Genomic DNA, 25879 nt, shown 5'->3' on the forward strand with positions numbered 1-25879 from the left:
TCTGTTTTATTAAAAAAGGAATATTTTTTATTTTATTGAAAAATGTGACTGTTCAGTGATATAGAGCAATGTTTTACAAACCTGTCAAATTGTGATGACAAAACACAAAACAAGTCCAGTGAAGTTTATTTGTTACGGACAATTTCACAAATCTGTGGGGGCTTTACAATCCGCACAAGATAAAACCCCCTCTGTCACAGCAGATGTGTGTAGATTTGTCAGACGTTACAAAAGCTGAAATCAAAACACAAACCCTGTCCTTTAATTGCTCTGCAAGGAACACAACAGAAAATTGTTAATACAAACATGACAAACTGATGTGATGTGTAAATCTTTGGCTGGCTAGTTCAGACCAATAAGACCATAAAAAAAGGAAGTTGAACCCAGAAGATTTTCCACTTGAGGACAGGTACGTCCAGCTGTGTTTTTGAGAACATGAGAGCCAGCCAGCTGCAGTCACAACATGTCTCACACTGTGAAACTAAGCTTCATCCGAGGACACGGAGCCGGGTCACCCCCCCCCCTGCTGAACAGTGTGACAGCAGAGCGACCTGCTGCTGCATGCAGTGACATCAGGGACTAAGAAGAGTCCAACAATTCTTATCCAAAGCAGACCCCACAGATTGGAGCTTGAGAAGGACACTTCAGCTGCAGAGTGTTTCAGGAGAAGGCCTTCAGTGGAACAGCAGGAGGCCCCTGTCTGTGCGGGGCCACAGAGGGAAGGCCTGGCTTTGGAGTTGCTGCCAGGCCTGCTGGTAACTCTGCGCCGCCTGCTTGTAGTCCCAGTACGTGTGCAGCTCTGCTCCCCTGAAACAAGAGGGAGAAAGATGAGAGGAGGAGAAGATGATGCTTTGATCATATAAACCCATCTCCCTGCTTCAGTTCATTCAAACTAAAGTCACTTCTGGTACGTATAAGGTAAGCAATGGTGTTTGTGATGATGCACAATATACAGTTTGTCAGAGGGAAATGATTGGGAAATGTTTATTATAGGTTTGTAGGCCCTTAATGTATGCACACGTTTAGTTGCAGAATTCCTGTATTAGCCCCGCAGCAGAGACATTTACAGTGTTACATAGAGATATAGAGAATATTAACAGAGGGGAATGTTGAGGTTGGCTTTTTAAACTGTTATTAAAACTATTGTATTGAATAACGTTCAGCTGTTTTTACCAAATAAGGAGTCTGGTGTTTTCTTTATCATCAATAAAACTCTCAAATAAGTAAACCAACAATGAACTCACACTAACAAATGGTGAAAACCATTTTTCTTTTGCTCATTCTTTGATGTGAGGTGTTTTGTATTTGTAAATTACACCTGGGTTAAATCTAATAAATGTAAAATCCCCATAAAATGTTGATAACACTGATATATGGATCTAAAGTAAGCAGGTTTCTCTTAAGTCACAGGATTAGTCTGATTACAGTGAAACTGATGTCTGAATTCACAGCAGTTGGGGATCAAGTTACCTTTGTCACTGTCGTGTTACTGGGACGCTTGAGCTGCCAAATGAAAAACTCTGTTCTCCAGAGTGACGTAGCTAATAGTATGACAATAGGGGTTAGTGTTTGCATGAAGCATCTCCTCCTCCTCCTGTTTCCTAACTCCAGCTGCTGCCTGTAGGTAGTAATCCACCTGTCTCACCTGTAACATTCCCTGATGCATATTCCCCCATAAAATAAATATAGTTTTTGGTTTTCACTAGCAATGTTTGGCAAAATAGCGCCCTAAAACGTACTTTACTGTGCAATAGTATAGTGAAGGTAGTTTTTTGGTATATCCAGATTCATGTAAATCATTTTTCTATATCTTAACGTTTTAAAGTTTTAAAAAAAATAGTTCCTTATAATTCTTTTGATTTCATTTTTTGGTTGTTTTTCTTACCTTTAATCTTCTTTAACTGTGTATATGTCTGCACCATATACACAAAGGCAAACTCCTCGTATGCGTAAACCTTTAAACCGGATTCTGATTTCTGAATAAAGGTTTGATGTGAAGTTTTTTGTAATACATGGATGATGTTAGCCAAGCCAAAGACGCTGGTCTGACTAATAAATAACAAGTTAAAGCCAACCAACTAAATAATACTTTTTAACGAAAAAATTCAGAGACCACTGCAGAATAATCAGTTTCCCTGGTTTTACTTTTTAAAGGTATGTCTTTGAGGTAAATGATTTTTAAATGTATTTTATTTTATTCTATAAACTACTGAAAACATTTCTCTGTGTTGGAATTCAACAGACACTTGATTAATTTTTTCTTGAGCTGTATAAGTAAGGAAAATGATCCCTGCAGACATGGCATATTCATTATTCACCATGAATAACACATTGTTGCTACCACAATGATGGCAAAGCATGGACAATTATGAGTAATATATGTCTAGGTTTATGGTGTTTCATATATAATGTGTGTGGTTGAGCTGTAGCCTGTGATCTCAGAGCTAAAGCTTCTGATGCACGCAGCTCTCGGCTTTCGGCGCTTTTCGGGCAACAACTTGCTGATTGAGTTGAAACAGTTTTCAGGGCCAAGAGCCAGCGCCGCAGCAGCGAAACACTAAAACCTGGTTCACAATCGGGCAGTGACTTTCAACCAGCCCTGGAACCGCCTTGATAGACAAAGGGTAATAAATCCCGGAAACTGTGTGTGTGTGTGTGTGTGTGTGTGTGTGTGTGTGTGTGTGTGTGTGTGTGTGTGTGTGTGTGTGTGTGTGTGTGTGCGTGTGTAGGACAGGCTGGGCTGGGATCAGGTTATTTGCTGAAATGCTGATAAACAGAGAGTTCACTGTTCTTCCTTTTGGAGACTGTCAGCCATCAGTGTCCCCCCCCCCCCTCACACACACACACACCAAAACAGACAAAATTCAAGGAGTAAATGTCACAGCACAAATACACATCTTTATGTTACTCGACAAGCTATGTGAAACTGTTTGGAAATGAATACATGGGACAGCACGAGCTTATACAACAATATTCATGTCAACGAGAAAACATGAAGGTCCCTCAGGGGCAGACACGCAGGTCTCCGGTTAAATCAGAGTTAAAGCCTGCTGCACTTTGTCTAAGGGACTGGGACTCAGAAACACGTGCTGCTGGTTTCCCCCCACAGGCTGAAGCAGCAGAGGAGAGTTACCCAAAGCTCTCATGGAGAAAAGCCAGAGCATTGCTGGGAAATCTTCATTAGAGTTTCAGGCTGAAGCTGTTTGAGTGAGTCAGATATGAAACAGTGGTTGTGTGTTACCTGAGGGAGGGGGGGAGTGCTGCAGGCTCAGTGGCTGCTACCAGAGACAGGAAGGAGTGGAAGAGCTCCAGCTTACACAGCAGAGACCTACACACACGCACGCATGCACACACACACACACACACACACACACACACACACACACACACACACACACACACACACACACACACACACACACACACACACACACACACACACACACACACACACACACACACACACACACACATTGCTCTACTTGATGGATCTTCAGTGACAGTATTCAGTAATGCATTACTTCTCATTTACTTCCTCATAGTGTCTGAAGGTGTGAGTGTACCTGGCTTTAGCCGTGCCAATGGCCTTCCTTGTGACTCCGTGTTTGTAGCCATTGGCGGTGACATCTAGTGGCTGCTCGGGTACATTACACCAGCTGATGGCTGAAACACAGGTTATATTTACTGGAGATAAATAAAAATACTTACACGCTCCAAAGTTGTGGTTCCTACCCTCCAGAACCATGAACAGCCATGAACATGTTGGCACAACTGCTACTTACACAACTGTAATTTATACACTTCCCTTTGTATTTATATACTACCTATGTGTCTATGTTTCCTGCTACTGTAATGTATTGTGGAACAGTCTAGAACATTTTATATTGAGTATTCTTGTGGCCCAGCTCCTGTATACTGTAGATATGTACATAGACTTGCTGCTGTTTATTGGTTTTGTTATTTTAGTTAATTTTATGATGTTTATACTTTCTTCCACCTTTAAGGATTTAAAGATTGTAATGCCTGCGAACTTTGCTGCTGCAACAAAATAACTTCCCAATTTAGGATCATTATCTATCCCTTCTCTTTTTCTTTTAATAATAATCGTAATAACTTCAACTTATATAGCGCCTTTCATGGTACCCAAGGTCGCTTTACAATTAGGGAGGGGAAAAGGGGAGTGGGGGTTAGGGATCAAAGGACTTAGTGCAGAGAAATGTTTTGAGGTGCTTTTTGAACATGGGCAGTGATTGAGCAGAGCGGATGTGGAGTGGTAGACTGTTCCAGAGTGTGGGAGCATTGGCAGAGAAGGCCCTGTCCCCAAAAGTTTGCAATCTGGTGCGGGGAGTGGCCAGCAGGTACTTGTCAGAGGACTGCAGGGAACGTGACTGAGTGTAAGGGTGGAGGAGATCATTTTGCACTGTACATACTATGATGATTTAAGAAAGGCACTCTTCCATGTAATGGCCCATAACAAACTTTAGAATTTCACAATGTACCTGTGATCTACATTGAAATTAATGTTGGTGTGTTTAAGTGCGCAAACTTTTTCTCAAAAATCAAGAAAAAAGCAGATCTTGCACAAGTTTTGATTTTAAATTCTCTCTATACAATAAAGGTCTGCACACACAGCCACATGTAGGCTTTGCTTTTAACCCATTCTAGTATTAGCTGCAGTGGGCAGCTATTGTACAGCACTGGGGGAGCAAAGTGGGGGTCTGGTGCCTTGCATTCATTCTTTTCATTGGAGCTGTGACCTTTCTGAGCGTGCGGTTCTTATTAACCTAAGCCTGACAAAATAAATGTATTACTGTGCAGTCTGACTCTCTGTCAGCTCACTGGGACACTCAAATGGAACAGACCCTTAATGATGTCATAAGCACCTGTGATCGCAATGGGTTGGATGAGTTAGGCGGCACTCATATAATCAGCTGTTCCCTGTGAGGTGTGTGTGTGTGTGTGTGGGAGAGGGGGTCGTTGGATTTGTGATGATCGCCACTTTAGCTGGATTATTCTGATATTTTTGTGCACTTTATGAAATTATGATTTGTTCAACACATTTTGGATCAGACAAAGCCAACCAGGCCCTCAGCCAATCAGTGACTGCGTTCCCCACAAACACAGCATTGGTGCCAGTTCTTTTCATTCAGACTAGAATGTGTGTGTGTGTGTGTGTGTATGTGTGTGTGTGTGTTGAACCTACCTGCTCCACAGGGGGAGATGCGTCCCTGTCCTGCCTGGTGGTGCAGCTCCGCCTGGGCCAGGCTGAAGGGGAACTCCAGGCTGGACTGGAGCAGCTGGGGGGGGCGGACGAAGAAACCTGCAGGAAGATCTGACACACAGGAACACCTGGGGGGTGGGGGGGGGGTGGAGGGTTGAATGTTCAGAGAGTCTGCTGCCTCCCTCACACTGAAGGAAAGACACTAAAATGATTTCATCCCTGAGGGAGCAGGTTATTGCTGTTAAAAAAGGGCGCAATAAAATAAGGAGAAAACAAATAAAAGAGAAACTTTATTTAACCGCTCTGAATGATCCTCAAGAGAAGCATGAAAGCTGCACCCCTGGTTTTAAGGTGCATTAATATATAGTTTTATATGAATAATGGGTCTAATGTCTAAGTATTACCTCACTCCACAGTGTTAGGGAATATTTGGGTGTTTAACCTTTGACACAGTTCATCATTTTCTCCTTCCTCTGTCTGCGTTCCCACGGCAGAGTTCTTCGGGCTTGGGGTTTCTGTAATCTCCCTTAAGGAGGGGCAGCTTGGGCGCTTTGTTGATGCCAGTCTATGACCGAGCACAAGCTGCCATGATATAGTTTACTGTTCAGGGACGTCTAGAAGCCCTTCTTATCTGGAACGTAGGTTCCCTGACCTACATTCTTTTCCAATGTGAGACAGCTTTAGTTAGATTCAGGGTCCATATTTGTCTAGTCTCGCTGATGATAAATGACGATTACCCATTCTGAACTAATTAAAACCTCGTGTTGTAGTAGAGATCTTCAGAATTGGTCGGGCAACCGCTGTGTCAACTCGTGGCTGCAGCAAATGTCTTGTCAATTCTCCGGCCGTTAACTTCAGAATAAACCTTCAGTGTTTGCCATCAAAGTTCCAGCTCTCCCCGCGTCTCTCTGAGTTTGGCCAAACTCAAACTACATCCTCATTCTAATAAACATATTAATGAAACATGTGAGTTGTCTGACTGAACTGTATTATCTGCAGCTGTACTCAAAGTGTTTACCGTTTCCTGTTGACAAGAAAATAAATGAGTACAGCTTGAAATATGGCATCCTCACAACAAATTCTTTATTAGGCTAAGAACATGTGACTTTACCCCGGTGATGGGGTAAAGCTACACTTGTATGTGGTTTAAAAAGGAAATAAATATCTGACATGTCTTTTTTCCAATCAAGTCGTGACTGAAACAGTGTTAAATAATTAGTGCGTTTTGAATAGTTAAATGTCCCCTATTATGCAAAATGCACTTTTTGTTGTCTTCTATACATAAATATGTGTCCCCGGTGTGTAAGGAGACTCACAAAGTGTCAGAAAATACAACCTTCTCTGTTTTCCTCCTTACCCATATCTCTAAAAACGGGGGTACAAACGAGCTGATCCAGATTTGCTTCAGTCATGACGTAATAAGGGAAATGTGGGCTGGCTTTATATTGAATTCCTGGCAGCGTCCCACCCTATCATCCCCAAAACTCTCTTCAGAGGCGAGATCATGACGCTCCAAGGGGGCGTGGCCAGCAGCAGCTCCAAAGGGGCGTGGCCAGCAGCAGCTCCAAAGGGGCGTGGCCAGCAGCAGCTAGTTCATTTAAAGCTACAGTCACAGAATCAGCACTTCAGGAACAGGGCTGAAATAGAGGGGGATGAGGCATGCTACAATGGGGGATCTGTTTGCTATTTTGAGCAAAACACTTCAGACATGTTTTGTATAGATATGGCCCTACAATATATTGTTCAAATTAGGGATGCAAATGATTAATCGACTTTAGATTAATTGTCGATCAAGAGGTTGCTCGAACAAAATGTATTAATCACGATTAATCGCTAGAGGGCGCTACTGTAGTAACTTGAAAAACAAAATGAAGCGGGTGAAAAGAAGTGCGGTGTGGGACCATTTCAACGTTGTTAATTCAGGCAAAGAAGTCAAATGTTCTCTGTGTAATGCGGAGTGGAGATTTACTTTAAGGACCCTCCTGCATTTCTTGAGTCGAACCCCACATGCTGGTGGAAAGTGAATGAAGGGAGGTTTCCGACGCTGGCAAAACTAGCAAAACGGTATTTGTGTAGCCAGGCACATCAGTCCCATCTGAGCGTCTATTTTCAGCAGCTGGCCTCACTGTAAATAGACTGCGCACACGCCTTACCCCTGACCACGTTAACATGCTAATTTTCATGAACAAAAATATATAGGTCCAGTTGTGATATGAGCTGTATAGTAATTTGCCACATTTCAGACAGGAAAGGGTAACATCATTTGATCATTACGTTATTTGATTGTTCTGGTTTGAGGCCCTGTAAGGTTTTATGTTGTGTCCAGGGACCCTGTGAACGTTTCATTCTATTTTGCTGTAAACCTATACAAATTAAGGCAGAAAATGTTTCAGTTGAGGATTTCCTAATTAATAGCCTAGATGCAGTTTCTTCATAATCTATAGGCTCAATAATATTCTGTTTGGCTCTCTATTTAATTTCTTCTATTCTTTTTAAATTTTTTAAAATATGTCTAATGTTTCAAATGCAAGAACTGAGCCAGTCATTAAAGAATGTATTTTGTTATACCATAAAAACATGTCTGCTTTCTTTTCCTAATGCATAATTACTTGAGGAATATATAATATAATATAATATAATATATACTTTTTGAACTCAGTGTTTTAACTAGGCCTAGCTGATATTTTTAAAGGCCCTATTGAAACACGCCGCTTATCAATTAATCGAAAGTCGATCGATAAGATCAGTCAACTAATGATTAATGAATTAATCAATAATTTGCATCCCTAGTTCAGATATAGCATAATAGGAGACCTTTAAATCGAATGACAGCACCCCCAGAGCCCAGGTAGGGTCTTCAAAGTCTCTGATGTGTCCCACCAACAGTTGAAGGTATTTCCTTCAAATTGATTTGTATTAATGTGCAGATCTTACCTGGTAACCAGAGCTCTGTGCATGGCCTCCTGGCTGTACGGACACCCCCCCACCACCACGGTACTGAAGTAGATCCCCTCTTGTAAGTAGTGGGACAGCAGAGCGCCCTGGAAACCCAGCACCCCCCAGCGGGCCAGCTTGTCGCTGCAGGAGAGGGACAGGGTGGGCTCCCCCCGCCCCGGCTTCAGCCGGAGCAGCCCTGTCCTGTGATAACCCTCCCCGGGGAGCAGAGGGTCAGCTGGACCCCCGGAGACACACTTGGCCCCCGTCCTGTGGATGTCTGGGATGTGTGGACACAGTCCTGCGCTGTCGAGGGGGATTTTCATCTCCCCAGGTTCTTTTGCGGGCTGAGATGCATCTTCAGTTTCACAGGAAGTTGAAAGAAGGGGGGGTGTTCTGGCTCCTCTGTCCTCCAGATGTGTCCCCTGCTCCTCCTGACGGGGACGTTTGAGGTGTTTTGCTTCCCTCGATTCATCAGCTTGTCTCTTCTGATCTCCTCTTCCTTTCTGTTCTTCGGGGCTGTGTGCGGCTGTGATGGGGGGGCAGGGCTGAGACTGGCTGCCATTCATGGCCATAATGGCGGCGTCACCACCTGGAAACACACAAGGTTTCACACTTTATAAATATATTCTACTGGTCTCACACTGAAACTGTTCCCTGAACACACCACTGGCTGAGTTGGGCTATACTTTAGTGAAGGCGGGAAGTTTTGGGATACAGCGCCACACCTTCATCACACATTTTGCCGCTTGTTTGTTCCATTTTCAGGCGATTTGGAATCTATTCCAGAAAAACCTTTAGATTTTTTGAATTTCACGAAGTGTATAAACAAAGAGTGGATGTCTTTGATGAACATTTATCCATGTTGGAAGTACATTTAGATGTTCTGGGAGTTAGAGGTTATAGATCTTATCAAGCATTATGTCTGTTGACTAATCAGAGGCTGTTGTTGGGGCTGAATAAAACCTTTTCTTTTTGTACAAAAAAAAGGTGTAGAACGTGTACTGGGGTCCTCTGGCTAGTTTCTGACAGAAAGTGTTTTGAGGAACGGCACAACTAACTTTGAGATTAAAGCGCCATGGCTTTTTTTGTTAATATTGTAAATACATGTTGATTTTGGTGCTTTGAAATATTTTATTTTTTCCTCATGGTCACCGAGACTTGAAATAATTCTTTTCTGATGTCCAGAGACGTGCAGACTACTTTTCAGTGTGGGTGATAACATTTCCGTCTTGATTTTTCTTTTGTACTGGTGTCATTACTATTCGTACATCCATGTGACATCCCTGTACATGCAGCCGCGGAAACAATGAAGAGACCACTTCAGCGCTATCATTTTCTCTGGTTTATTATTTATAGCTTTGTCTTTGAGTTAAATGATTTAATTTTTTTATAGTATTCTATAAACTACTGACAACATTTCTCTGTGTTGGAATCCAACAGACACTGGAATGGCTGCCATACATGTAGAGATAAAGATTTAAGAACAATGTGGAGTGGTCTCTTCATTTTTTCCGAAGCTGTATGCTGATAGCTTGCCTCAAAATAAATTCTGTCATCCTCAGGCGAACACATATATATTTATAATATTGATAATTACTCACATCATTTGAGCAATTTGACCTCATTCTGTTTTAATGTATTGTGTTACTTACATGTTCTATTTGTTATCCTTCATATCCCAGTGTGTACTGGAACCTTCCCTATCCTGTGTTTCCCCTCTCTCTCTTACTGCTCTGACACAGGACTATCCCTACAGGAATAAATAAAGCTTTGATCTGGCCGTGTTAAATGAACTCATGTGGAGCATGCTGGACTCACAGGGAGTGTGGCTGCTGAAGAAGAGGAAGGAGACTCCAGGTTTGAGCCTCCACTTCCCCTGCTCCTCCGCCTGACAGAACACCGCGCTGCCCCCCCCACTCACAGCCCTGTGCAGCTCCTGGGTCAGGTACCTACACAGACACACACACACACACACACACACACACACACACACACACACACACACACACACACACACACACACACACACACACACACACAGTCAAAAATAAACTGTTTGTATAAATATTTGAAATAATATATATAAAAAAACAACTGACTAAGAAAGAAAAGAAAGAGACACACACATGTGGAGCAAATACACACCTGATACACCCCCTTCTTGCAATGACTTCTGCATGGCTGTCATTCAGTATTTCACCTGAATAAAAGACAGAATAATAATCATTGTTCATCATGACTTCATGAATGCTCCACAGATTGAGAATATATTTGTTGTATACTGAGGATACCAACAGATATTTCCAACAGTAAATGTAAATGTGAAGTGAAGCTTTGAATCAATCCTCACCTTGGACTGCAACAGGGTGATTGTAAAAAAATATATAAAGACCATATCCTGTGGGGACAACTTTATTTGTCCTGCCAAAATACATTTTCTGTCCCTATTTCAGACATAGAAAAAGACACAGACATCCCAGTAGAACATACCAGAGGGACTCATAGCTGTCTGTCCGATACATTTGGTCCCAGTTCCCATAGAAACAAACTCCTTCTCAACTGTTAGAGAAAAAAGAAAAAAAACATATTCCGTCTTTACACGTGCTTCACATTTTCATATCCTTTTGAGAATATGTTCTCTAAATTATAGGAAAACATGTTGTTTATTCAGTGTGTTCCTGTGCGGTGTGTTCCGGATATAAAGGGACCATGATATCGGTTTCAGTACAAGCATAGGCAGAGGTGGAAAGTACATTTTCATTTTGTGCAAACTTTAAACTTCTACTTCTCTACATTTAGGCAGCAAATATCGTACTTTTTACTCCACAACAACTATTTCCAAACATTAGTTATTGGTTACTTTTGCAGGTTTATAATATTAACACAAACAGTACATTAAATAATACACTTTGATGACTGTTATGGATGGAGATATCTAGCAGTATGAAATGTTATCAATATTATCTCATCTGTTACCAGCTGCAAAATTAAAATGATAGACACATTAATGCATCACTTATTAAAAACCAATGATATGATATATATTATTAGCCTGTCCCTTCCGGGGTCTATTGTAAGGCTGAAGGCTGAACCTGGGATGCCTCAGGGTATACAGTAGATGTTCATTCAGACAGAGTTTTCCAGAAAATGTGGATGTTCTTTTTCTTAATAGGAATCACCGCAGTTAGTTAATGAATTAATTGTTGGCACCACAAATGTGCCATTTAGTGAAGCACTTTGAGCTGCACCTGCTGTATGAAAAGTGCTTTATAAATAAAGCTTTATTATCATTATTATTATTATTACTACTATTACTATTATTATCATTATTACTACTACTACTACTACTACTACTACTACTACTACTATTATTATTATTATTATTATTATTATTATTATTATTATTATTATCACTACTATTATTATTACTATTATTATTATCACTACTATTATTATTACTACTACTACTACTACTACTACTACTACTACTACTACTACTACTGCTACTACTATCATTATTATCATTATTATCATTATTATTATTATTATTATTATTATTATTATTATTATTATTATTATCATTATTATTTTATCTGTAACCAGTGGTTTAAAGTAACTTACTTAAGACACATTTTGAGGAACTTGTACTTTACTTTATTCAATTTGTTGCTACTTTGTACTTTTACTCCACTACATTATCTAATCCCTTTAGTTACTTTACAGCTCTGGATTAATGATGGTAAATATAATCAACTCTTTAATAAGAGATATTATTAAATTAATTATTAAGAGTACTTACCATTGGTACTTTAAGTATGTTTTGATGCTAATACTTTTGTACTATTACTTGAGTACTTTCACTTTACTTTAACAGTACCTCTCCCCGGGTAAGTGCAGGGCTCTACAGCCGTCATTCGTTCTCGTGTTTCATTGATGAACGGAAGACGATATTGAGTTGAGGAAGAAAACAATGGTTTCTCTCCGGTTACAGATCATGTTTGACATGAAGAGAACATGTAATATAGTTTTATGTTATCCAACCTGTGTCAGAGTTAGCCCTCCCGGTGATTCTGAGCACCGCGGCCAGCAGGGTCCACTCTCTGCCCGGCTCAGGCTTCCCTCTCCGGGGCAGCTGCTGGAAACGCTCGTAGCACAACTTGGCGATTTCGTCCGCGTCCACCATGTTAACCCGGGCAGGGGCGTGTGAGGGGAGGCACACGGGCATTAGAATTATAATTGATGTGTAATTGGCATTTATTTAAAAGTCACTGTGGCACATGCACAATATACCACAATACTTGGACCCAACCGGGTTGCTTGAAAGCATCTCGAGAAAACGCAGAGGTCACTTCCGGGCCGAACCAAGCGAATGATTTCAAAATAAAAGTCCTCAATAACAACATTCATATGAACAGCACGGTATTAGTAAGCACAGTTTTAGTATCCCAGTAGTAAAGCAAACAAAAACAATTATAGTAGATATTATATTAGTTAAAGTGACTGAGCACGTCAAATAAAATATAGTTTTTTTATTATTGTATTACTTGCTGCTCTTTATGAAATAAATAGGATAATTCTTTTACTTTAAAAACGTGTTTATATTTTAACAGTTGCATAATTAATATGAGGTTTTTAATGATACAGATGTTTTTTTGATCAAATGAATGGTAAAGTGCACAACAATTTCAAACGTTGAATACAATGTGTATTTTTTACATTACCTTCATATACTTCCTGCACAAGAATTGACTCCACATCACTTCCTAACACTGTCGCTGCTGTAAGCTGCAGCACAGCCTGAGAAAAAACCGAGGCTCTTTGTGCTCGTTGGATCATACTGTCACATCTCTTACGCAAAAGTGGAAACTGAATTTGCTCCAAACTGGCGTCATTCTTCTACGGACAACCTAAGCTGACACTGGCTGAAGATCTCGTTCCCAGTACCCTCTCCATCTGTCAGAGGGAGCTTCTCTGTGCTCACCTCTTCAGGACCCCTCTTCACTCTGCATGGCTCTGTTAGAGCTGCTGACCACATGCAGGGAGAACACCATTGAGCTGCAGATTTACACTTTTTTTTTCAATAATGTGTTCTCATCTTATTTTAGAAAACGTATCAACAATTTTAACAGCAGAATTGTGAATAAAACAATTGTTATTTTTTGCATTGGCATATTCAAAAGCAAAACATGTTTTTGAGGAAGGTCACATGAACCTTATCCTGTTTCCACACTATGCTGACCTGGTACATCTGGCCTGAAGCTGCAGATTGCAGTCAATGTGAGTGAAATGAAAAGATTTTTTGAAGGGGCCACATCTATATTTTCTATTATTACATCCTGCCATCCAAACCAAAGTGTGTGCCGTGTGGAAAAAGCTGCTGGTTTGGCTCGGCTTCTGCAGTCACAGTCATTACCCTTCCATCAGTTCTTACCAGTGTCACTCATCAGAATACAAACTCAGAGTTAGCTTGTAGGTCCAAACGCAGCGTCATTACAACTCAAATCCTCATGCATTTATTTCTTTCAATATCAAGAAGCGAAACCTTACCAGACCCAGAGAGATACTGCTGGGTCTGGAAGACCTTCAACTGGGCTGGACGCTTTCAGATTCAAAAGCTTCGATTAAAAACACTACATATAAGACAGACTTTAGAATAACATAAGAAGTGCTTTATTGATCCCAAACTGGGAACAAATTGTGTTGGTGCATTATAAAACAAAACAAGGCATTGCACATAATTAGAAATGTAATTAATTAAAATGAACAATTCTAAAATAGTAACATCTCAAAATAGAAATAACCCAGCATAAAAAAAATTAGTGACAAGTACGTCAGAAAGAAACTTATTTAAAGTGCACCCAAATGTATACAGTAAAATAACTCCCCATTTTGGTGGATCTTGTTTAATGGCTCCTTCCCTCATTTATCTTCACATAGTCCGAGTTATATTATGTTTATCAAAGATAATGTATTCTGGCTCAGGCTGTGCAGGTAAGTGTTACTTTACAATCTTCATATTCATACACCAAAACATTCAAGAACATTAATGAGACGATAGTTGAAATAAAATGGTGTAAATTGCCTCATAGACCTCGTAGGCATCATGACAAAATGATTCTCCAAAGAAAGCATGAACACAGCTCAAGATTGAACTCTGATTTATTTTAGTTATGTACAGAGGAAAAATGCTGAATTTCACAAGTAATAACAGAAAAATAGAAATAAAATCACAACTCTTCTCTGAAGCCCTGGGACAGAGGAGCACTAGCTCATGGTAAGGGCTCTGTCTCGTGTACAGACACACATGCACTCATTCACTGCCTCTCTCTCTCACACACTGTCTGTTGTCTCTCTCGTCTCATTAAAATGTTAAAAAAGGTAATTCTCTCTGATAGATATGTTATACTGCATTTGCGGGGAGCTGTTGTGTTGTATTGAGTCTCTGGGTCGGTTTTTGGTGCGTTTCTAAGCAGTGAGTAGAGGCGAGTGTGATGGGTGAGACCAGTCAAATATAGTTCTCTGTATGTGCCCTCCTGTCAAACCCTCATACATTCACACCATTTATATGCATATACACAATGGCATTAATGCACACACACACACACACACACACACACACACACACACACACACACACACACACACACACACACACACACACACACACACACACACACACACACACACACACACACACACACACACACACACACACACACACACACACACACACTCTGTGTCCCTGCGTCTCTTTTCCCCATCATTCCTTTCACAAACATGATCCCCTGCAGGCGAGGGGCGATGGATGATTTCTCAGCCCTGTGATTAACAAATGCAAAGTAATAATATTAATGACAAAAAAAACAGGCCCATTGAGTGGACCGTTCTCCTTTATATGTGTTGTTTCCTGCGTCACTCCTGTCCAAATCCCTCCGTCTCCTCGATGGCGAACAGGAGTTTCTCCCGGAGCTGCTCCAGGCTTCTGTAGGGCGGCAGGTCGAGACGGTTGAAGCTGAGGAGGAGACAGAGCAGACAGAATTTGAGTCATACTTCATGTGGATTTCCACGGTGAAATACTGAATCTACACACAACTGGTCTTCAGTTTAATGGTTTCACATTCCAAGATGTGTCCCTGTCCCCTGAGTCTGTCCTCACTGGGGACGTCTCTGCAGTCTCATTCCTACACACTAAGTGTCCTGATTCAAAACAAAAGACTTCCTAGTTAAGTGACTTCTTCATGAAATCAGACGAGTTTTTATACAATTTATAGACCCTTTATTCTGTGTGACTGGCAAAGCCGCACACAGTCTAGTATTTGACATAAAATTTTGTCTTGCTATTCATTGGGCAGCGTTGACACAAAACAGACAAAAACTCAAAGCGTCCCGGGTTTCGGTGTGCTACGTCTTTTATAAGGGATTTGCCAAACCGTTTTCCCGCAAATCGCAGAAAACTGCGATCATTTTCCCCAATAGGAATGAAAGGGAAATCCATTTGAACAGAGCTAAAAACACCCCACGTCGACCCCATACATATTGTGCATACTTTAACGTAGAACAAAACTTACAAGTTTAAATGGTTCTCGAGACTATGGACTTTATTAGACTTATTGGATATTTTCTGATAGCTAGTACGCTTCTCTTTCGCAGCTTACGTTTTGGTGAAAATGTCCCACTGTTTCACATTTTATAATAGGTGTGTATGGGAGAGCTCGTTCAGACTCAGAGTGGGGGGGGGGGACATCATGCCTTGATCTCTGAACACACCTGTGGGTCGTTAACTAAATCCAGTGGTAATCTAAAGATGTTCAGAAACCATGCAGGATGTGGTTCAAGAATCCAAACATGTAATAGATGAACAGTTGAAACAGTCAGCTAAAGTGAAGATAATGGCTCTAACATATTGAACAACACGCACACCCAACTTTCAGTCACAGTAACATGTCTCTGAGATTTCTAGTTCTTTATTTTAATCCTGAAATTATCTCCTTATACATTAGTTTGAATTGTTGGATACAGAGTTAAACATTTATATTATGCTCATTTTCAGGTGAGTGTTTTCCAGAATAAGTTTAAGTGCCTAAATGTTGTATTCTGCAGTGTTGGCTAACAAGAGGCATCCCAACCTTAAGGTAGTCCCGGCACGTTTAAAGGCACAGTCTCTCAATATGGACCGTGTGCATTCCTCTGTAGATTGAGCCGTTTGATACTTTAACAGTATTTATAAAGCACCTGGACCTACTTTATTATTTAAATCTCATTTTTCTTCCTTCACAAAAGGAATTCACAGGAAAAGATGAAGAGATAATCTTAGCGCTGCACGTTGGATCTGAGTCTCCCTATTGTCTTCATGTATAGAGCCTAAAGGATCCTTAAACTCTGACTCTTGTACAACAGTGTTACCATGTTCACAGATCAGAAGCAGCTCACCATGTGTGACTTCTTGGAAGCCAAGTCTCCTTCCCCACCTTGTCTATGCAGAACTTCTGGGGACCGTTACTTCCTGCACAGAGAGGGAAACAGTTATTGAATTGAAGCTGGATTTATTTGTATTATTATGCTCTTAGAATATAATGTACCTTTGGATTTTTCTAATGCTTATCGTGAATTCTTAGAAGGGAAATGATCATATAAAAGCCAGGATTCAAATAATAACAGTTGGTCTGTGGTCTAGAAACAAACAGTACATTTCAATTTGACCTAATTTCAGTAGAGCTAACTAGATCAGTCCAGCATGTTTTACCCTGAACAAGCACTCTCTTTTTGACCAAAATACTTGTTTCATCCACCTAATCATTCCACATTTTCTGTGGTCCTGACTGAGGATGCTGTTAATGAAACGTCTATAGTATTAATAATTGGAACGCTGGGATACGTAAAATGTCAAAAATCAGGAAGATGGCCGACTGAAGCCCAGGAGCTCAATATGGATTGATAAAAACCGAGAGGGAAACGACTGAAAGTAACGACTGTAGGAAACTAACAATGAACAATACAGTAATCAAAAACCCCAAAAGATAGACATTGCTCACGTCAAATAATCGTATTTCCGCAGGGACTTGGGATCAGAATGGTTCCAGTCTCAGTGTGTGTGTGTGTGTGTGTGTGTGTGTGTGTGTGTGTGTGTGTGTGTGTGTGTGTGTGTGTGTGTGTGTGTGTGTACCTATGAGCTCAGCGAAGCCTCCGACAGGCAGCCGGCACGTTCCCGTCACAAACTGCAGCAGACGGATTCTCTTCTCGTTGTCCATCTCTTTCACAACCTGCAGGAACACACCTCCATCACTCACTGAACACACCATTCAACAACTCGTGTGTGTGTGTGTGTGTGTGTGTGTGTGTGTGTGTGTGTGTGTGTGTGTCCATACCTGCCAGAACCAGTGGATCTGCTTGCTGTTCTTGGTGTAGTGTCTGTAGATGGTGTTCTTCTGCCAGTCGGCCATGTCTATCTCCTGCATCCCGCACAGCATCAGCTGCAGCACACAACAGGACACCTCAGTTACACTGCACTACCAGAGGTAAAACGCTGCCTCATTCCCAGGTTCTAGGACTCATTCCTCCACCAGGAACAGGACTGATTCACAGACTGAACCAGGAAAACCGTCAGAACATAGGCAGATAGAACAGTCAGGAGTGATAACCTGTCTCTCTTCCGTTGGTTCAGATAACTCCAGACTCTGGATAAGTAGAGCTTTTTCTAGAAACCTTTTCTATTTTTACCTCACAGTTTATTTCATTTTATTTGATATATTTTATATTTGTCTCTTTCAATGTCTCTTCTTTGTTTGCTATGTTCCAATGTCTGCCTTTTATGAGCAGATTGTTCTGCGTCCGTTTGACATATAGAAGATAAATACAGCTTTACTGCCATCCTTCATCCCATGTTAAAATAGATCGGTACCTGGAAGTACATGAATGTGAAATAAAGCTCCCCCCGTAGTTCAAAACCAATCAAACCAGTTAAATAAGGAAAAAAGGTTTTAAAAAATGGCATTTCTTCCAATATAAAGTCCATCTTTGATTAAAGTGTATTTACTATGAGAGGGAAAATGCTGAAAATCATCTCGGTAACTAATAGTTACTTTAGATCTGAGTTTGTTCTCAGTCCTTTCATTCATTCCTCCTCTTCTGACCTTTAAAGGACTTTTTCCATTTGTTTTCTTTTTGATACACTGACTCCTCCTCACCTCCAGCTCCTTCTCGTCGAAGTAGCGCAGCCACTCCAGAGGAACCACTTCATTGAAGCCGTCCAGGAAGGCTTTGGTCTGCTCCTCCACCCCCCGGGTGAACCTCCAGTCCGTCAGCAGGCTGAGGGAGAGTTGTTTTTTTAACGCTGAAATAACTGATGGTTTGGATGTCTGCTCCGTGTCTCTGTTGCTGCTTCATCACTCACCTGATGTACTCCTCCTTGTTCTCCTCCGTCACCAGCTCGTTCTCTCCGTCGTCTTTCAGCTGGTGGGTGGAAACCTTCCCGAGGATCTCCATGTCCTGTGCAAAGTAGAGCTCCACTCCACACTCCTCCAGGTTGTTGTCTCTGGAAACACACAGAGACAACTTACAGCTGCTGCGCTTCCTTCAGTGTGTGAACTCCTCCAGGTTTGAGTGAAGCATGCTCATACTTGAAGCTAACCCTCAGCTGTTTAAATCCTGATCAGGGATCTTTTTAAACATGGTTTACACATTCTAATTTGGTATTTTACCATAGTCTGGTATTTGGTATTCTGAGAAATATTTAGTAATGTGTGAACCATTTATCTAAATAAGAACCCATTTTACTATTGAGCAAACACCAGAGGAAATCAAAAAGGAGAAATCTAACTTATTTCTTGTAATAAGAGTTGCAACTATTAAACAAATTGCAAGGAACTGGTTTGAAAATAATACATTAAATCATTCAGAATGGAAACATCTGGTGAAATGAAATGTATGGAATGGAAAAAATAACCATGAGAATAAAACATCTTTTGACAATAAATGGGGAAAATTGCGAGTTAAAAACAATGAACTCACAGGTAAGATATCAATACTGAGCCTGTGGTCACTGTTAATGCAGGTCTGAGTATTAATGATGTATTTGTTATTTGTAAACTATATCCTTTATTTTTTTAATCCATTAGCTTTTTCTGATTTGTGGATTTACTTTAATGTTTTAATGAAATGATTCACAAAGCATACATAACTAAATAAACATACATAAACCAACTACATAACTGTTGACAAATCCAAGATTAAATAATAGTAATAATAATACAAATAAAAGAATGGACACAATATTAATACTACAATTCTTCTAGACTCTTCCATTGTGAGTTAATTATTATCTTTTAGGCAGCTCCTTGTAATTTCTTAAATGATCGCTATTCTTATCACAAGAAATAGCTAGGAATCTGTTTTTTACATTTCTCTTAAAACTGTTTCCCAGAAGTCACCCAAAACATTACAGGCCCAACATATCTGAGCATGGTTGGCCTTCTGCTCCCTGCATTCTCTCCAGCATTCTGAAGTGAGGTTTTGTTTGTATTTACTTTGAATTTGGGGTGTCTAAAAGTAACACATTAGAATGTGTATTCTTTCCGGTAGTTTGAGCTGGTTGTGTTATGAATGTTTCCGCACATTTGTGTCCAATCTGCTACTGGTATATTGCATGATAATTCTTTTCCCCATGTAGTTTTTACACTGATAATACTGTGTTCATCTCGTTAAATTGCAATATTTTAACCATCTTAGTTCTATAACTGATCCTGTGCATTGTGTTTGTAAATACGAAGTGTAATTGCTGTTTTTGAAAACATTTCAATGACTGATTCTATACTGACCTACATGCTGAGATCAGCTGTTTGTTTCAATTATAAAAAAAAGAAAAACATCTTGAATATTTTCCTTCAGGTGCAGATCCCAGAGGTGAGCCGTCCTGCATTACTTACTTGACCCACATGATGGAGTTAAAAAACTCGGGGTCGATGGACTCCAGGTCTTTGAGCGTGGGTTTCTTGTCCAGCATGCGCTTGTAGAACGGCAGCGTGAAGCCGGTGTCGATGAACTTCCCGTGGTACAAAGCCTGCGGGAGGATTACAGTATTTTATAACGCATGAAGACGCACATTGAAACAGTGAGACTGCAGGTTCGACTCCCTGGATCTGAAACAGTAGAGGAGTGGGGGGGTATTTGGCCCTTCAGTATTTGTGTGATACTATAGTGTTATTGTATGGGGACATATGGTTCAGATTTGTTCTTGACTTTGGATAAAAGTGTTCAGTTGCTCGGGCCTGCGCTGATGATTCACTGGGGATTGTTTTCGTGCCAATCCGGTGTTAAAATGTTTGAACAGCCAGGCACCTCACAGGAACCAGGAATGGGCTTTTTATTTCTGGAATCATGGCAGCCTCATACAACTCTGCCCAGCTCTCCTGTCCAAAGCCCCACCACACACACACACACACACACACACACACACACACACACACACACACACACACACACACACACACACACACACACACACACACACACACACACACACACACACACACACACACACACACACACACACACACACACACACACACACACACACACACACACACACACACACACACACACCTGTGTCCGACACCGGAGCTGCTGCCATGTTTACATTGGACTTATTATCCTATGTACCATCATTGTTTCATTGTGACAAACACTACGCTAACTACAGCCCATGTGTGCATTTAACACACATACCAAGTGATAATTTCTGCTTGTGTGTGTGTGTGTGTATGTGTGTGTGTGTGTGCATTCTCAGCCAGACAGAGCTGTCCAATGCTAAAAACCCACAAAGGACTCAGAGCTGCGAGGAGCCAACACCAACACAGACACCCACTGACTGAGTGTGTTGTCCTACTGTATCCTGATGGAACAAGGGTCTGTCTCACTGCCCCACACACACACACACACACACACACACACACACACACACACACACACACACACACACACACACACACACACACACACACACACACACACACACACACACACACACACACACACACACACACACACACACACACACACACACACACACACACACACACACACACACACAAAGATGTACAGACAGAGGAAAGGGTGTCAGTGGAAAGAGAGGGGCAGAGACGGAAAGTAAAAAAGGTGAGAGTAAAATGAAAAGGAGGTTCTGAAGTCGAGACCAGCATCTTTATAAGAGACGTCAGCAAAGTGAGGACTATATATAGTCAGCTGCTGCGGGTGTGGGCTGGGTGCGGCAGTGAGGTCATAGTGTGGGTGAGGGGTGGGGTGGCAGGCAGAAGGAGGGGTGTTTGGGACCTGCAGCTTTCTGGAGTTAATCCCAGAAAGAAAAAGAGACATAATAGTACATACTGTAACATACATTACATATATAAACTGTAAATGCTGAAGGTTTTAAGACGACTGAACCCTACAAATCCAGCCAGGGTTCTTTGTTTCAGTCACCCCCCCCCCTCCCCGTCTCTGTCCAGTGAAGGATAAATGTCTGTTCTGTCTGTGCTTATCTCTCAAGGGAAATAGATTTACTACCACATGCTATCACTTGAAAAAAAGAAGCCAAATCAATGCAGCAGGCTTTTCATATTCCTCTTATTCATTTTCTACTTTCACCTTCATAACCCACGATGCAACTGGGCAGGCCACAGGTCAGTCGGAAAGTCGGGTGTGTTATGCTTGTAGCAGCTAATGTAACCTCAGCATCGGCTTTCTAAAGAGACGGTCTTTGGACTAAATGTTAAACTAAATACATTTTTAGGTTTGGACAGCTCTGTAAATGAAACTAAATGAAATTAGTTATCAAAAGGACTCTTCAACGTCAGCTAAAATCTGTTTTTGAGGCAGAATATTCTGTTCTACAGTAAAAATGAGTAAACAAGAAGCTTTAAACAAACTAATTGTTCTCTATTATTAAATACAGATATAAACTGTGTACCTGCAAATCTGTAAAAATCATAGAAATGTACAACTCAACACAAACAGAACTGAATTGAATAGATTGGCGCCATATAGCTTTGGGGCGGCAGTGGCTCAGTTGGAGCGGCAGTGGCTCAGTCAGTAGGGACTTGATCTTGGGACCGAAGGGTCGCCGGTTCACGTCCCGATCGGACCAAAATAAATATGGAGTGAGCTGGTAGCTGGAGAGGTGCCAGTTCTCCTCCTAGGCCACTGCCGAGGTGCCCTTGAGCAAGGCACCTAACCTCTATCTGCTCCCTTGGCGCCGGGTACCTGGCTGCCTCTCTGCTCTGCCACCTCTCCTCTGCATGTGGTTGTGTGTGCATGTATTTCCTCTGTGTTTGTGCATGTATATCCTCTGTGTGTTTAATGTGTGTCAACACAACAGAGTAGAGAAAGCAATTTCCCTGTAAGGGATTAATAAAAGTATGTCTTCTTCTTCTTCTTCTTCTTCTTCATATCACTAATTCCTGATCCATCTTATTGAGTCGATCGTACATCCCAACTGCAGAGCCACTAGAACAGTCCACTTTTAAAGAGCTTTAACCTCCCCGAACGCAAATCAAATTAACTTAAAGTCTTCCTCAGTGAAGCTCACCATGGCGATGAAGCGTCCGATGAATCGGAAGTACGTGAGGTGGTCGGGGTTGATGGAGGAGGCGGGGTTGATCTGCAGACAGTAGTTGTTCTTGCCGGCGTATTCGAACAGACAGTACATGGGGTTCAGCACCTCGTGGGACAGCAGGAAGAACCACTCCCTGCACAGAGACACCGGGGGGACAGGTGAGACTTTTAAAGGATGTACTGGAAACATGGCAGGAAGTAACGCACACACTAGATCGTTTTCCTTTTTAATATACAGCTCCAGAAAAAAATTGAGAGACTACTTCAGCATTATCAGTTTCTCTGGTCTTATTATTTATAGGTATGTCTTCGAGTTAAATGATTTTTAAAAAACATGGCTGCCACTAGAAAAAATGTGGAGTAGTCTCTTAATTTTTTCCAGAGCTGTGTAAAGGCATAATGTTGGATGATTTTGCAATTTTAAATGATCCAGTGTGATTTTCTCCAAAGATTCATAAAGTTTCATCACTATGAGCTGAGATGGTTGGAAAAAAAAACGAAACATTTCAAAGGCATTTTGTGATGAAGAAACAACAGAAATAATAAATATGTGACGAACAGATGATGGAGAAAGACATCTTATGACAAAAACTGACAAAACATTTAATCCAGAGACATAATCCACAAGCACTGAACTCTCAGTCTGACTCAGTAACTAACTCCTCAGAGAAAGGACACCTCGTATTTTAAATTTGAAGCAAAGTAATGGTAGCTGCTGAGATCTGACTGGCAGCTTCTCCCGGATATTTCCAGCTAAAGAAGCATCAAATTATCCCTTAATTAGTCTCTGGTTGTTTGATCAGGAGATGACTGAATTCATTCATAGAGAGCCTGTTTGATCACACATCTGAGTCCACTCATGTTTGAGCAGCACACACCATTTCTTTTAGTATTGCCGTCACTTAATACGTGTTTGATATTTATTTTCTTCTCTAAGTATTTTAAATTAACCATGGTTTTATGTGATGAGCTGGTCCCAGTAAAGCGTCAAAACGGATCTCAATAAAAATAAAAATGTATTTTATATATATATATATTATTATTAATAATATATATATATATATATATATATATATTATTTTAATATTTAATATTCAATATTAATAATAATAAATCCTGAATTACATTTGGACTATTAAAGTAAATTCTCAGGTTCTTATTAAATTATTCAATACAACATTGATAAATCATACATTGTCGTTCTACAAACCATAATTCATTTATGAGTATCAAAGGTCCTACTTCCATTTAACAGTCAGGACAGGGTTGATCCTAATGTGGAACCCTTCAGAGATGAATAAGGCTAAAGCAAATAAGCAAAACGTAGAACAATAACTCAAAGTGAGGCTGATTTTCCTAATCTAGATGTTTTGTTATGTTAGTCTTGTGTGGACCAGCTATCAAAAAATAAGGATTTAATCAGCCTAGTTTGGAGAGTTGGATTTATTAGCACATGTCTACATATTAACTCTGAGACAAACACACAACATGAAGGATAAATACAGATCAAACACACACAATGAGACAGTGGAGTATCACATGTTAGACAGAATGAAGCAGCACCACCACCAGCTGCAGCACCACAACCAAGCGCTCCTTAACGCCCCGGCCTTCCCGTGGGGGTGGGGTGGGGTGTGTGTGTGTGTGGGGGGGGGGTTATGGAAAGGGGGGGATTATGGACTGACGGACGGACGGACGTACGCAGACACCTCGCAACATCCCGTCCGTGGTTCTACCCTGTGGTAGAACAGCATGATGTCACCTACCATAGGGTAAAACCACTGACGTGACACCGGAGACAGAGACACAATGCAAAACCAAACAGAACAAATGAGGAAGACCACCAACAGAAAAAATAACAACGTACACAGAGAGGAGGTACACCTGGAAACATGGGATGGGTGGGTAAAGGAAGGAAGACAGAGATGTTGCAAGAGAATTTCAAACTAACACACAGAAATACCTGACACCAAAACACTGAAGAGTTGTGTAACAATTGAAACAGATGAACAGAACGTTTTAAAAGCAGGAATCTCAACACCCTGTAAAGCCCAATGATCTTTATGATTTTTTAATAGTTTCCTGTTTGAAAGCAGGTGCAGAGATGAAGAGTGATGAAAGAGAAACACACCCTCACCATCACCAACATTACAATGAAAGGGTTAAATCACAAGCTGTAGCACCACGACTTCTAGGGGGAGGAAGAAGGTGTTTTCAAGGCTCTCACCTGGCGATACCTCCGTAGTCCAGCCCCTCCTCCCCTCTCATGATGATGTAGAGTCTGCGGCGGAGGTCGTATGGCTTCACATTCATGATCTGATGACAGAACAGCATTTATTATTAACACATACACAAAAACGTGGCAGCATCTGAGGATTGATTAAATATATTTCAGTGTGATGGGTTGGTCTCTGACCTGCTGAAAGGAGTCCTCAAACAGAGTCTGTCTGGAAACTGAGATCTTCACGTGACTGGGCAAGGCATTGGACTGCAGAGAGACACAGAAATAAATCAAGATGTTCAAATATAATAACAGCTCTCAGTCAGTAAGAGCTTATGAAACATTTCAAGATATTAACAGCTGCTGGTTAACTCTATCTTTTACTTTATTCCATTTTTACACTTACGTCTTTGCCAACACCACCCAACAGGGGCGAGTTCTTCAAGTGGGTATTTTCAGTAACATACTATAGCAGATGATAAATATATGCGGCTCAATATTATTAGATACATATCAAATGTATGCTGCTTTAAGCTAAATAACTCTGCTTTTTCCCTCTATTTGCATCTAGCCAGGCAGATTTTGTTTTCTCTGCCTAGCACTGAGTTTCTGATTCCGGTCTACACAATGGAGGTGGTTTTATGGCACAAATGATATGTTTTTGGGCAGATTAAAACTCCACATAGACTATGTTTTGTGTATTATATATCAATTCCACTATATGGAGGGGAGGAACAAATCTTGAGATATAAATATAACAAATTCTGGGAGAAATACAGACTATCTTCAAGGCGAGATACCACTCCATTTAAGTGTGAAAATGATTTTTCCAAATTAAAAAATAATATTGCAATCGTTTAAATGCTATTTTGATTAAAAACGCAGTGATACATAGATAA

General features: G+C 40.9%; 2 protein-coding genes across 3 annotated transcripts in view; both read right to left on the reverse strand.

Annotated features, from left to right (window-relative positions):
* Nucleotides 1-10: 10 nt before the first annotated feature.
* adat1 (adenosine deaminase tRNA specific 1) lies at nucleotides 11-12499 on the reverse strand. 2 transcript variants are annotated; one of them, XM_063899967.1, is made up of 9 exons: nucleotides 12200-12499; nucleotides 10649-10717; nucleotides 10304-10358; nucleotides 9977-10107; nucleotides 8156-8747; nucleotides 5204-5349; nucleotides 3564-3663; nucleotides 3242-3328; nucleotides 11-807 (listed from the first exon to the last, which is right to left on the reverse strand). In XM_063899967.1, the coding sequence occupies exons 1-9, from the start codon at nucleotides 12381-12383 to the stop codon at nucleotides 675-677; spliced, it is 1497 nt and encodes a 498-aa protein (XP_063756037.1). In that variant the 5' UTR covers nucleotides 12384-12499; the 3' UTR covers nucleotides 11-674. The 2 variants fall into 2 exon arrangements, with proteins under 2 accessions (XP_063756037.1, XP_063756045.1); XM_063899975.1 differs by lacking the exon at nucleotides 10649-10717.
* Nucleotides 12500-14299: 1800 nt separating this feature from the next.
* Nucleotides 14300-25879, reverse strand: part of wwp2 (WW domain containing E3 ubiquitin protein ligase 2) — a 63944-nt gene continuing 52364 nt past the window's right edge. The window contains 10 exon segments of the mRNA XM_063899934.1: nucleotides 14300-15170; nucleotides 16589-16661; nucleotides 17322-17418; nucleotides 17524-17628; nucleotides 18343-18463; nucleotides 18549-18689; nucleotides 20080-20213; nucleotides 22734-22893; nucleotides 24987-25075; nucleotides 25176-25247. Of these exon segments, the coding sequence (XP_063756004.1) occupies nucleotides 15071-15170; nucleotides 16589-16661; nucleotides 17322-17418; nucleotides 17524-17628; nucleotides 18343-18463; nucleotides 18549-18689; nucleotides 20080-20213; nucleotides 22734-22893; nucleotides 24987-25075; nucleotides 25176-25247 (1092 nt within the window). The 3' untranslated portion in view covers nucleotides 14300-15070.

The sequence above is a fragment of the Eleginops maclovinus genome, chromosome 2 (genome assembly GCF_036324505.1).
Source record: "Eleginops maclovinus isolate JMC-PN-2008 ecotype Puerto Natales chromosome 2, JC_Emac_rtc_rv5, whole genome shotgun sequence".
Classification (NCBI taxonomy): Eukaryota; Metazoa; Chordata; class Actinopteri; order Perciformes; family Eleginopidae; genus Eleginops; species Eleginops maclovinus.

Coding starts and splice junctions, on each gene's coding strand:
- adat1 (XM_063899967.1), bottom strand. CDS start 12,383: ATGCCCGTGTGCCTCCCCTCACACGCCCCTGCCCGGGTTAACATGGTG. Junction 10,359..10,648: donor GACAGCTATGAGTCCCTCTG/GTATGTTCTACT, acceptor TCTTTTATTCAG/GTGAAATACTGAATGACAGC. Junction 10,108..10,303: donor GCAAGAAGGGGGTGTATCAG/GTGTGTATTTGC, acceptor GTGTCTGTGTAG/GTACCTGACCCAGGAGCTGC.